The sequence below is a fragment of the Acanthochromis polyacanthus genome, chromosome 14 (genome assembly GCF_021347895.1).
Source record: "Acanthochromis polyacanthus isolate Apoly-LR-REF ecotype Palm Island chromosome 14, KAUST_Apoly_ChrSc, whole genome shotgun sequence".
In the NCBI taxonomy this organism is placed as follows: domain Eukaryota; kingdom Metazoa; phylum Chordata; class Actinopteri; family Pomacentridae; genus Acanthochromis; species Acanthochromis polyacanthus.
Window position 1 is genome coordinate 2,618,604 of NC_067126.1, and position 14,212 is coordinate 2,632,815.

At 42.3% G+C, this 14,212-nt stretch overlaps 1 protein-coding gene across 1 annotated transcript in view; it reads right to left on the bottom strand.

Moving 5' to 3' along the window:
- itgb5 (integrin, beta 5) overlaps nt 1-7,086 on the bottom strand; it is a 67,297-nt gene extending 60,211 nt beyond the window's left edge. Inside the window, exons 1-4 of the mRNA XM_051958721.1 lie at nt 6,508-7,086; nt 5,151-5,236; nt 3,040-3,241; nt 2,724-2,973 (exon numbers count right to left, since the gene is read on the bottom strand). Coding sequence (XP_051814681.1) covers nt 2,724-2,973; nt 3,040-3,241; nt 5,151-5,236; nt 6,508-6,586 — 617 coding nt within the window. The 5' untranslated portion in view covers nt 6,587-7,086. The remainder of the gene's footprint in view (nt 1-2,723; nt 2,974-3,039; nt 3,242-5,150; nt 5,237-6,507) is intronic.
- Nucleotides 7,087-14,212: the final 7,126 nt, after the last annotated feature.

Genomic DNA, 14,212 nt, shown 5'->3' on the forward strand with positions numbered 1-14,212 from the left:
AAAAGGTCTGACAATGTTCTATTTGTTCCTTCAAACTTCACTAAAGATGGTCTGATTTGGAGAAGAAGAACCTCCAAACAGCCAAACCAGCAGCACGTTTAAACCTCATTAAAAGAAATCAGCAGAATGACTCATTTATCAGACGGAGAATCCCTACAAACAAATCTGTGGATTTTCATCTTTCCAACAGTCCTTCAGTTAGTGATCCTTTGGGAAAATCATCCAAATCTGAGCTGAAAACTGACACCACAGTGAATAACAAAGCGTTTTGTACTGAAACTGTGACGATATTCGTCTAGTTTTAGTCCCCAGAGGCTGCAGGAGGAAACCCTGCTCTAATTATTTACTGCAGGAACAAACTTAGCACATTAAAGTTTTAATTTGTCGTCTTTAGTCCAAAATATGAACAGAACCCAAAGACATTCATGTCAAAGTGAGAATGTCAGCGGCTATAGAGATACAGACAAAACTATTAAAGAACTATTAAAAAAATAAATACATCTGGAGCTAAAATCAACAACAATGTGCAAAGAAGGAGCAAAAAACAGCCAGAACCAGTGCAGCAGGCTTTAAAACGTCTCACTGAGTCCAACATACAGAAACATTCATGTCAAAGAGAAAGAACGAGAGACCACAGACATGCAGATAAAACGATTTATAGAAGGATTTTTAAAAAATAGGATGGAGCATAAATAAACACAAAGCATAAATAAAGAAAAAACAACAGAAATGTGCAAAAGTGAAGCAAAAACCTACATAAATATGCAAAAATAAAACAAAAATCAACAAATGATGCAAAGGTCAACATAAATGTGCAAAACTCTCCCATAAACTAAAGATAACTGGAGTTTAGTTTGAAACGGTTTTAATCTAAAAAGATCTCTGCAATGAAACAGTTTTAAACCGTTCTATAAAATCTAGAATGATCGTTCTGCAGTGAACCAGGCTGAACAGTCAGAATAAATATAAAATCAGTGATATAGATTTATAATCAGTTATAATTGATGTAAAATCAGCCATAACAAACTTGAGCTGAGTGCAGCAGGCTGAGCATTTATATAGATATAAAATCAGTCATAATAAATATAAAATCAGTCATAATAAGTATAAAATCAGTCATACAGATTTATAATCAGTTATAACTGATATAAAATCAGCCATAATAAACTTGAGCTGAGTGCAGCAGGCTGAGCAGCAGCTGAACATCTGAGGTCAGACTCTGCTCTTTCCTCCGTCATCCTCCATGTTCACGTCTAACCCAGATGGGAAGTGATGCGAGATGGAGGGGGGTGGAGGGGCAGGACGGCCTCACCTCGGGGCAAACAGCTCAGCTTTTACCCCACATTCTGCCCTGCTGCCTCTCAGTGTGGATCAGACTAAAATAAATGATGATTTCCTCCTACAGCCTGTGGACTAAAACTAGAAGAAAACCATCAAATGTCACCAAAGCTGCACTAAAACGCGTTTTTATTCACTCTGGATTCGTTTATTCTGCGTTATATGAACTGCAGACCCTCCTTTATGATGATGGAGGCAGGATTCAGACGGTTCTAGCTCCAGACTTCATCAGTTTCTGTTTTTGTGCAGCTCCACAGCAGCTGATGAGATCCTGCTGGGCTGCAGTTCAACACTTTGAGCTTCTGTAAATCACCGTTTCATTCACGCTGAGCGTCTCCACATTCACCGACTTTCTCATGAATATCTTTGGGTTCTGTTCATTGGTTCTAAAAACGCCACATTTAATCCTCTGATGGACGATTTAGCTTCCTTTCTGCTCATTTTTAAAGTCCTGCAGCTCTGAGGAACCAGAACGGAAATTATTTCTTGAAAAAATGAAATCAGCAAGTCCAGCGATGTCCTAAGCGTGTCTCGACGTCTAGATGTTACGACGCTGAAAGAAACACAGCGAACCTAAACACCACTCACTCATTCTGAGGACTTTGAGTTTACACAACATCTGCTGCAAACAACATATTAGTTTTGGTGAATTTGGAAACCAGACACACAGAGTTAAGTCATTTTGATGAAATGTTAGTAATGTTCCCCAATGAGAAGCACATGACAGGTGATTAGTTCAAGGACAGTTGGAAATCTGAGACAGTCTGAAACCAGTCCTAAGGGGTCTAAAACCACTACAATACCAGAACCAGGACCAAACCTAAACTAGTTTAAAAAAAAGTCCAAAAACTGCCCAACATCCAGTTTGAAACCAGTCCAGAAGCTCTTCTAGAAAGCCCCAGAGCATGATACTGCCACCTCCATGCTGGATGGGAGGTTTGGTGTTCTTGCGGTTAAAAAAAGATCCATTCAAGAAAGTCCTAAAAAGGTCTAAACCAGGACCAACATCAAACCTCAACCAGTCCACAAAATGTTCAGAGCCAGTCAGAATACAGTCCTAAACCAACACTGAAACCAGTTTTAGAAACAGTCTAAAACCAGTACAATACCAGGACCAAAACCAAACCTAAACCAGTCCTCATCCAGGACCAGATCCAGAGTAAAATAAATCCTAAACCAACTTTAAATCACATCCACAACCAGGAGAACCAAGACTGGAACCAGACATAAACCAGTCCCAAGAAAGTCCAGAACAAGTCCAGCATTCAAGGACGGATGAAAATGTGAAAATCCAACAATCCAAACGTGTTTTAAATCCCAGCATGTCGGCAGGTTTCAGGGTTCAGAGGTTGGTCATTAATGCTACGTGTTGTGGTTCTACTGACCCGTTGCAGGGGTTCTCCTGGTACTTGTCTGCCGTGTAGGAGAACGGCGACATGTTCTTGTCCACAAAGGAGCCGAAGCCCAGCCTGAAGTTGCTGGTGAGCTTCCCCATCTCCTGGGCCAGCTTGGTGCCCAGGTTCCTGATGGTGTCCAGGTCGTCCTTCATGGACAGAGACAGGTCCATGAGGTAGTACAGGTCCACCGGGTAGTCCTCTACCTGCCGGACCTGCAGCCCGAACCACGTCTGGCCTCCTGCAGGAAACATCTGTTAGCTGGGCAGCGCTAGCCTGGTCCTCCATCGCTCTGAGGGATTCTTACCTGGTCGCAGGCTCAGGGAGATCTTCTGGGGCATGATCTGGACCACGTCGTACTGAGTCCACCCGGAGCCTTCGGAGCTCAGAGGCCGGCTCTCCAGGATGGAGGTTCTGCTGCTGGGGAACTCGATGAAGCGGTTCTCACAGCCTCTCTTCAGCAGGTTGGTGAAGAAATCACAGCGTGACGTCCAGCCTCTGCCGAAGTCCTAAAGGTTGGAGAAGAACAGGCTGCATTAATCTCAGAGGAACCAAACAGAACCCTGAGCTGCTTCGTTTAGACGCTGAATCATTTGTTCATGTTCTGTTGTTAGGTCCAACTGCTTTATGAACCAGCTCTATATGTTTGTATAAAAGCTGCCTGAGGGTCAGAAGTTGACCTCTGAAGATGTGTTTACATCCTGAAAAAGCTTTCCGTCTTTGGAGGATGTGGATTTCTAAAGTGGTTTAAATACAAACTTACAGACTAAGGTTTTAAACAAAGACTCCATCCACATGTAGAGTCCATGTTTATCTCCAGTCTGAGTCTCCAACGACTCCTACAACTCTGAATTTATGATGGAATCACTGAAACATGAATCTTCGTCACTAAAAACAATCCTGAATTGTGGTTCTTTCAGAGATTTATTAAAGGTCTTCTAGAAGTATGATAAAAGCTGCTGGATCTTTCTGAGCTATTTGGACACTACGATCTGTTTGGAGGAGAAACAAGAAGGTGAGACCTTCAACCCCACAAACACCAAACCTACCATTGTGGGGAATATTCATTTCTATCTTTTACTATTAACCTATCATGTTTTAATTACTCTCATTAGATATAACCCATGTAGTCATCATTTAATCCTATCATATAATCAATCTTATATTAGTGTGCTTGCAACTTATATTAATCACATAATCAAATATGTGACTAGTGTGCTTATGAATGCATGGTTTAAAACTTTGACCTTTCATCTAAAAAAGACAGCTTAAGAGAAATGCTTGCAACACTCTTTTTCTTGAAAGTTTTGAGGGAAAAACACCTAACGGTTCTTGCCTCTGACAGCGAGAGATAAGACTAGATATGGAACAAATGGTTTGCAGCTGAAGGTCAGACATCCTTTGAGCCAACAGAACACCTTGAGAGAGGAAGCTTTGTGGTTTTGGAGATCAAATTAATCTGCCTTATATGAATAATTAAATTATTGATATTGATGCATTATTATTTAAAATATAAATTGAATAAAACTGAATTAATAAAAAAAACTCAAAACTCAGCAGAAGCTAGGGACCTTTGATCACAGAAAATGAGCCCTTAAAGGGGAACTTCGTTTTTTTTTTCAACCTGGGGTCTGTTTCCATGTAATTTCATACATGTGAGTGATGGAGAAATGAATTTTCGACATAGCTCCAGTATTTAGCCAGGCAGGCAGCTTAGCAGCTCAGCTAGCAGCTCAGCTAGAGAAAAGTATGGTGCAACTTGCCCCCCCGTGTCAAAGTCCGCCCTAACGTCCACAAACCTAAACTAGTTCAAAAAAAGTCCAAAAACTGCCCAACATCCAGTTTGAAACTAGTCCAGAAGCATTTCTAGAAAGCCCCACAGCATGATACTGCCACCTCCATGCTTGAAGGTAGGTTTGGTGTTCTGGGGGTTGAAGGCCTCACCTTCTCTCCTCTGAACACATTTCTGATCATTGTGTCCAAACAGATCAGAAAGATCCAGCAGGTTTTTTATCATATTTCCAGAAGAACAAAATGCATGCTTGTTTTTAGTGACAAAGATTCATGTTTCAAAGATTCCATCAAAAATTCAGAGTTCTGGAGACACTGGAGACTAAAGACTTTCCATGTGGACATAAACTTTAGTTCCCTCCTGTACATACAGTGTCCAGTCAAACTGTCTGTTCACTACTAAAGCTGACATATTTCTGCTTTTTCTTCAGAAATCTGGATGAACTCCAGATCTTCCCACGATATTAAACCTGCCAGCGACTCGGCAAAGTGACTTTAAGTTCAACTATTGCAGCAGTTTCTGAACAGAAGAGTTTAATGTGGTGGCAGATGATGGCTTCACCTCAGAGGAAACAGACTCCAAATATCCACCAGCCCTAACAAGGATGGAGACAGCAGCATAAATACCTGCTGTGAGCACCAGGCGCAGTTTGGGTGAATCAGCAGACATTCCTCACAGGAAGCAGCGCTGCCGCTCATGCACATGTTGAGACCTGAGGAGAGATTATTAGAGATCAGGGATTTCTGGAACTCATACAGATACGGAGAAAGAAGGAAGATCAGCCAGCCTTGTAGAAACATCTGTTTGTTCATGTCTTATGGGTTTAATTCAAAGAGATCTTCCAGTATTTATCCTTTAAGTTATAACCTGACATGTAAGCAACCAGATGGAGTCCACAGAGTCCAACAGGTAAAGAAAATACACAGTGCTATGACAATGGAGCCATTTGGGGCAAATCTGGAGAGATATGGGGTAAATTTGGAGCCATTATGGACAATTTGGAGCCATTTTGGATAAATATTGAGCTATTCGGGACAAATGTGGAGTCATTTTGGATAAATCTGTTACCATTTTAGACAATTTGGAGAGATTGTGGGCATATATGGAGCCATTTTGGACAAATTTGGAGTCATTTTGAGCAAATTTAAGTGACATTTTGGACAATTTGGAAAGATTTTAGACAGTTTGGATTCATTTCGAGGCAAATTTGGAATTATTTTGGACAATTTGAAGCCATTTTGTGGCAAATTTGAAGGTATTGTGGACTATTTGAGTCATTTGGGCAAATCTGGAGCCATTTAGGGAAAATTTGGCATAATTTTAAACAAATGGAGTCATTCTGGACAGTTTGGATTCATTTCAGGGCACATTTGGAGTTAATTTAGACAATCTGGAGCCATTTTGGGCAAAGTTGGAGTTATTTCTGGGCAGATTTGCAGTCATTCTGAACAAATTTGAAGCTATTTTGAATAATTTTGAAATATTTTGGACAAATTTGGAGCCATTTAGGTCAAATTGAAGTCATTTGAGGCAAATTTGTAGTCGTTTTGGACAATTTGAAACCATTTCGGACAAATTTCATGCCATTTTAGACAATTTGGAGAGATTTAAGAAAGTTTGGAGCCATTTTGGGCAAATTTGAAGCCATTTTGGGTTATCTGAGCGACATACAGCTCTAACAATAATAAAATAAAAATCTTTATTATAGCAGCTGCTGTAATGAAGTGTCAGAGTTGTTCAGCCATTACAGCTGCTGCTATAATAAACATTATTGTAGCATGCAGCTGTAATAGACAGGCTTTTATATTCAGATTGTGTGGTTAAAAATCCCGTTTTACGGCTGTTCCGTTTGTTTTCCTCCATTTAAAGATGTCCAGCAGCTGAACATCTGGATGTGAGTGTCTACAGATAAACAGGAGGACCATGAGGAGGAGAGCAGATGTGCAGCGGCTCTGATTTGGGCTGAAGCTGACAGATTCTTACCTCCGGAGCTGTGCACTAACGTCTGCAGCAGGACGCAGCACAGAGCCGCTCTGCGCGTCCACGGCGCCGCGCTCCACATGGTGCCACTGTGCGTGTTTACGAGTCGAATCCCGGGTTCCGTCTGGTTCTCTGCACTCAGAGCAAGGTTCACTCTCCCATCGGAGCCCTCCGGGTCCAGCCTCGGCAGTAGGGCAGCTCAGACCGACGCCGCCGCTCCGGTGCGCGGCTCCGCGGCGCAGACAGGCGGCTCGGTGCGGCGGCGGCTCTCCATTGTCTGACGTGTGCAGAGAAAGCAGCGTCCTGTTGATCAGCTCGACTTTCTGCTCCTGCTCTCCTCCGCAGCTCCCTCAGTCCTCCAGCCCGGGCTGACAGCGGACACCCAGCCGCCCCGTCGGTGCCATGAGGCCGCGTCTCCGTCCGAACCGTCCGTAAAGACCAACCGGAGCCGGAAAGCGGCCGAAGAGACGGACAAAAAGTGGACGCAACAAAGTGGCTGTTCCTTCCCAGGTTGGAGCTGCTGTCGGTTGGAGTCCCAGCTGGAATCTCCGCCTCTTCCCCGGCAGATTAACGTTAACCCTTCCGCCGCCTGCTGGAGCCGAAGAGGAGCTGAAGAGGAGCCGAAACCCGCCGAGGATGGACGGACACCTAGCGGCGGAACACCGGCGAACAACCGGGCTGGAGAAGTCATTCATAAAATAAAGACATGTAATATCCACTAAATATATGTAATATATAATAGTGACTAAATAAATATCATCTATAATATCCACTAAATAAAGACAATATGTAATATTAATTAAATACATATCATATATAAAATGAATTAAACACATGTAATACTGTATGTAATGTCAACCAAATGACTAAATAAGATAGTATAAAGTGAATAAATATAACTAACAATCAGTGGCGGCTGGTGGTGAAATTTGTTGGGTGGGCTAACAAATGTGATTAAATAGTTATCATCACCTATGATACACACAGTTACATCAATTACAGGTACACTATACTTTTTTAGTGTTCTACTTCCTCTCTCTCACACACACACACACACACACACACACACACACACACACACACACACACACACACACACACACACACACACACACACACGTTTGTTTTTCTATACCGGTGGGGACTTACCATTGACTCCCATTCATATCTAACTCCTAACCCTTACCCTAACCCTAACCTTAACCATCACCAAATCAATGCCTAACCCTAAACAAACGTTTTTGGACTTTTACATTTTTTATTAACAACAATATGGCCAAGAAAACGGTGTTGCCACCCGTGGGGACCTCATTTTAGGTCCCCACCGTAAGACAAGTCCCCACCTTTATAGCAAATAGTCAGGTCAAAGTCCCCACCGGTATAGCAGAAACAAGTACACACACACACACACACACACACACACACACACACACACACACACACACACACACACACACACACACACACACACACACAGAGGTTGTCTCATCAGCTTGCACAGCCACAAATCCACAATTCCTTGTTGAGTTCATGCGGTATCTCCTCCAAAAAGTAAGCATGGGAAACAGAAAAGTGTATTCTTAGCTATACTTGCCGTTAGCTAGTCCTTTCTGTCAAACCAAGAAACGCAAAATTTACGATTTTGTCGTTTGTCCTGTTGAGTGATTTGAACATCGTTTGGCCGACGTGATCCCAGTCTCTTAACTTCCAGCTTTTCCTCTAAAGACATTGAGGAAAATGGACAAGAAAGCAAAAAATCCACCTCGTTCATGCTAACGCCTAGCCTAGCCGCGCTAGACAACCCACGGCAACGAATTTAATTCTCTGCCAGGGTGGGTCTAGTTACCCTCCATAAGCCCCGAGGCTGGATTCTCCTAAAAATGGCCGGACCAATCACCATGAAGTGTAGAGTCAGAAGGCGGGCATAACTAAGTGACGACAGAGGCGTGACGATTCTGACAGAAACAACCGGCGCACAATAAACAGTTATCTTTCCACTCGGCTTTGGCCACAGCCCTTAAAGACTTGAAGCTAAAATTCAACTTGAAAGATGAACAAAGGACGGCACTGAAGTGTTTCATTGAGAAGAAAGACGTATTTGGACTTATGCCGATGGGATATGGCAAATCCTTAATATACCAGTTGGCTCCGCTGGTTGGGAAGCTAATGGGACTTAGACTGTGTCCGAAATGTCATACTAACGTACTACAGACTACATTCTCAATGAGTATATACTGTATACTACGTACTATAGACCTTTTCGCAGTGACGTCAGAGTCTGGGACACGTGACCATACCTTCCTTAGCAACGCACGCCGCCATTTTAAGAGGGGGCAACAAAGTCATTAGCAACCGCGATTTGACCGCCGAAACCGCGCAGTTTTGACCCGGAGAAAAATGTCTGCTGATTATTTCGGAAATCTTGAGCCAAAAGCCAAGCTACGGTATCAAGAAAAATTAGAACTGGTTGGTTTGCAGTCATGTCCGTACCAAATTCCTCTGGTTTCATGGGAAAACGACCCTACTACGTGGCCAGATCTTCAATGACACTCCATTTACGAGTACCTTATCAACAGCCCAGGCATCCACACAATGGAGAAGATGAAGACTTATAAAAGCCTGGATTCATACGTTTTCTTTGAGGTATGCTTATATTTATATGTTTTTGTGCATACAGGTCAATGTCAGAATGATAAATGCCTTGTAAGATACGGCTACACCAGCTCCGCTATGCTAAGCTAATGTTAAGCTAACGGGGTGAGCCATTACACCTTTTAATTTCAAGTGGAAGTAGTGTATGTATATTCGTTAGATGTGCATTATCAAAACTAAGAGTCAGATACCTGTAAATGAGCTCTACCCACCCTAGGCCCAAGGGTATGAGGTGCTAACAATAATGAGGACAATGCTGCTGATTACAGCATAGTAGTTAGCAGAACGAAAGGGAGGAGAGAAGGGAGACTTGTTTGTTCAGTATTGAGTTTAGGAGTGTTTGAAAAATAGCAGTGTGAGTAGAAAGACCCCTGACTTTTTGTGGGAAGCACAGCTAGCACTAGCCTAAGCTAAGTAGCTAGCCCTCAACATTTCAGATAATTATAGACATCATAAGCTTCAGTCAATTCCAGCCACTTTCAGTACAAAAAAATCGCTAATATTCTATTTGTAAACAAAAATATGACGAGAAATACAGGGAATATTGGACGCGCATCGCGAGGTGCATTTCCTTGAAAACGACCTATTCGTGGATTATATACCGACTTCAAGACATGTTTTGGACAAAATATGTTACTGGCTTGTTTCGTCTGGATGTCCAAGGTTGGATTATGGCCGTTTTTTTGTGGAATATTTTCATCTGTGTGTAATAATGAACCCGGAAATGTGAGTCGCGCTGTGTACGTTGAAGCCGTGAATAGAGAACGGATGGATGGATATTCGTTGCTTTTCGGACAAATGTGGTAATCACATCTGAAAGTGGTTTATACCGGCGGATTCATGAGAATCTAAGCTTTCCATAGGCGTATAGTGTTTGTATAATCGCGTTTGCAGTTTTCAGACATTTAGCAAATTGCTTATGCAGATCTCAGAGTGTACCGCGGGAGGGACACTGAAGCGCAAGTGGTTGCTTATTAATTAATAATTTCAGAAAATCAGTTAAGGGGTAATAATTTCATGAAACACAACATACCATTGATGAAATGCTGACTGCAAACATAGGACCATTTTGACTGTGGGCTCCATGTGGTTCCATCATTGTTAATCCGCCTCAATGCTGTGAGCCATAAAGTCCTTTTCTGGCCCTTTTCAGTCGGAATCCTGTAAAAGGAAATGTTCTTGTTGCTCCATGACTGAGAACTACAGCCAAAAACAGCGCAGGTTTTGGGCATATCTGCTTTTGGTCGTTCAAATCGGGAGGGAAACGTGGGAAAGTAATGGTCGTCAAGGCAAAGCATACCCCTCTTAAAATGGCAGAATCGCGTTGCTAGGGCCGGTGACCGGCGGTGACGTTCGATGATGACGTTTCGGAAAAAGGTCTATAAGTATGATTAGAATGCCGACCGTTCACACTGTAGTATACTACTACGTTTCCCATAATGCATTTCAAACCTCCGACGACAAAAACCGGAAGTACGGCTATCAAATATCTCGGCTGAATGCCGGCTTCAGGTCGATTTTACGCTAACAAACAGTCGCATAATTAATGCGGCAATTTCAAGCCGGCACTCCTCATGCAGTTATTAGCCTGATTATGTGAATCGTTTCAATTGTAGCTGCAGGCTACTGGAGGTAGCTGCTACTTGTTCTGTATGCAAAGCAAGCTGCTGCAACTAGCTGCTAGCATTCAGTAGCACGTTGTGAGGCGTCTGACAAATTTAAAACGGTCAGAAAACGCCTATTTCTCAAATCTGTGGGGTGATTAGGATGACTACTTAACCACATAAAATAAAATAAAAATCGCCGCGGTCCGGCCACATATCCCGCGGAGGCTTCCATTTCGGTGGGTAGCTCACAAAGCATTATGGGGCGGTTGAGTATGACTAGTGTGGTCACCGCGCATACTTAAAAATTTTCCGGATATACTATACATCCGGGTATTTCTTGCGTGCTCAGTCTTTCCATACTATCTAATGTGAACGCACTACATACTTATTTTGATGTCACACAGTATGAGTAGTACGTTAGTATGCCATTTCAGCCCGATCTCACGAGGATTCGTGAAACTGTCACGTAAATTTTTGTTTCGGTTTCGTGCGCACCAACACGATTTCGTCATGTTTTTCGTGCCGCTCACCACGAAATGCGCACCAATGTATTTTAAACGGCGGACTTTTCGTGCCACTCAGAACGTATTTCAAAAGAATGTGTATATTATATTTTTAATGTAAAACCGCGGCGAATCCAACGCTATATTTTGCATGACATCGTCCCTAACCAAAACCCTAACCATAACCCTAACCATAACCTAACCATAACCTAACCATAACCCGGTGGTACACTTACCAATTTGCATAGGAATTTAAAGAATGTCCGATGGCCGCAAACGCGATCACACAAGCAGTATACGCCGATGGACAGCTTAGATCGTCATGAATCCGCCGGTATAAACCACTTTCAGATGTGATTACCGCAGCGGGTTTCGTTGTGAGCAACACGAAAAACATTTCGTGGTGAGCGGCACGAAAAACATGACGAAATCGTGTTGGTGCGCACAAAACCGAAACAAAAATTTACGTGACAGTTTCACGAATCCCCGTGAGACCGGGTTGGCCATTTCAGACACAGTCTTAGCCACAATCCAGTGCTCTAGGAACTACGTCAGCCTATTTGTTGCACTGATTGGTTGTATACCTACCCAACTGCTGCAGAGTGATTTGAAAGACAACCTTTTAGCCCGCCTCCCTCCCTGTCGAGTGTTCCTAGACCCTTGTGTCTTAAGAGCTGGGTCTAGCGCAGCTAGGCTAGCTAATGCCCGTTACTTAACTTTTTCTCCCTCCTATGGCACAAATAGCAGCACCGCTGCATTAACTCGCTGTTATTGGTCAAAAGTCAGTGGCCTGTGGGCTGACTGAAGTTAGCCCAAATAAATGATCAGTAAATCATGGAGGCGGGGCATGACACCTGTCAATCACTTACAAGAATGAAATGAATGAAAGCAGACTGTATCTGCTGGGGCTGTAAAAAATCAGCCCATTTAGAGATATTCTGTTTTTCTTCTGACTGATTGGTGCTGTTGCTACCTTTGGTTTCACCTAAACTTAAAACAATCTGTTGTAAGTTATTTTAAAATAGTTTTCTCATCTTCTTTGTGTTAGCTTGGGAGGACTTAGCCCTGTTAGCCCATTTACACATGTGGACAAAATTGTTGGTACCCCTCAGTTAAAGAAGGAAAAACCCACAATTCTCACTGAAATCACTTGAAACTCACAAAAGTAACAATAAATAAAAATTTATTGAAAATTAAATAATCAAAAACAGCCATCATTTTTGAATTGTTGATTAACATAATTATTTAAAAAAACAAACTAATGAAACAGGCCTGGACAAAAATGATGGTACCTCTATAAAAGATTGAAAACTATTTGACCAGAGTGACATGATTAACTCAGGTGTGTCATTTAATTGACATCACAGGTGTTTCCAAACTCATAATCAGTCACTCTGCCTATTTAAAGGGAGACAAGTAGTCACCCTGCTGTTTGGTGAAAAGGTGTGTACCACACTGAACATGGACAACAGAAAGCGAAGGAGAGAATTGTCCCAGGACATCCGAAAAAAAATGATAGACAAACATCTTAAAGGTAAAGGCTATAAGACCATCTCTAAACAGCTTGAAGTTCCTGTGACAACAGTGGCTCATATTATTCAGAAGTTCAAGACCCACGGGACAGTAGCCAACCTCCCTGGACGTGGCCGCAAGAGGAAAATTGATGACAAATTGAAGAGACGGATCGTTGGAATTGTATCCAAAGAGCCCAGAGCAACCTCCAAAGAAATTAAAGGTGAACTCCAAGGCCAAGGTACATCAGTGTCAGATCGCACCATTCGTCGTTGTTTGAGCCAAAGTGGACTTCATGGGAGACGACCAAGGAGGACACCACTGCTGAAAAAAACTCATAAAAAAGCCAGACTGGAATTTGCAAAAATGCATGTTGACAAGCCACAAAGCTTCTGGGAGAATGTCCTTTGGACAGATGAGACCAAACTGGAGCTTTTGGTAAGGCACATCAACTCTATGTTCATAGACTCAAAAACCAAGCATACGAAGAAAAGAACACTGTCCCTACGGTGAAACATGGAGGAGGCTCAGTAATGTTTTGGGGCTGCTTTGCTGCATCTGGCACAGGGTGTCTTGAAAGTGTGCAAGGTACGATGAAATCTGAAGACTATCAAGGCATTCTGGAGAGAAATGTGCTGCCTAGTGTCAGAAAGCTTGGTCTCAGTCGCAGGTCATGGGTCTTCCAACAGGACAACCATCCAAAACACACAGCCAAAAACACCCAAGAATGGCTGAGAGAAAAGCGTTGGACTATTCTAAAGTGGCCTTCTATGAGCCCAGATCTGAATCCCATTGAACATATGTGGAAGGAGCTGAAACATGCCATTTGGAGAAGACACCCATCAAACCTGAGACAACTGGAGCTGTTTGCTCATGAGGAGTGGGCCAAAATACCTGTTGACAGCTGCAGAACGCTCATTGACAAATACAGAAATCGTTTAATTGCAGTGATTGCCTCAAAAGGTTGTGCAACAAAATATTAAGTTATGGGTACCATCATTTTTGTCCAGCCCTATTTCATTAGTTTGTTTTTTTAAATAATTATGTTAATCAACAATTCAAAAGTGATGGCTGATTTTGATTAATTTTCAATAAATTTTCATTTATTGTTACTTTTGTGAGTTTCAAGTGATTTCAGTGAGAATTGTGGGTTTTTCCTTCTTTAACTGAGGGGTACCAACAATTTTGTCCACGTGTGTATACCAGCCGTCCCTGCTAACAATATTAACTGAATAAATAATGCAGTCATCATATATAGTCACAGCTGTTAGTACTCATTCCTCGTAGCATTCAGATTGATTTAGCATATTTTTGTTTTTTATTGCTCTGATAGAGTGTCCTGTTTTGGGAATGTCTGTACTTCTGGTTTATTTATTTTATCTTTGTACTCTGAGAGGTTTGTGTTCTAATGAAACCTGTTGAATGTGGAGACAG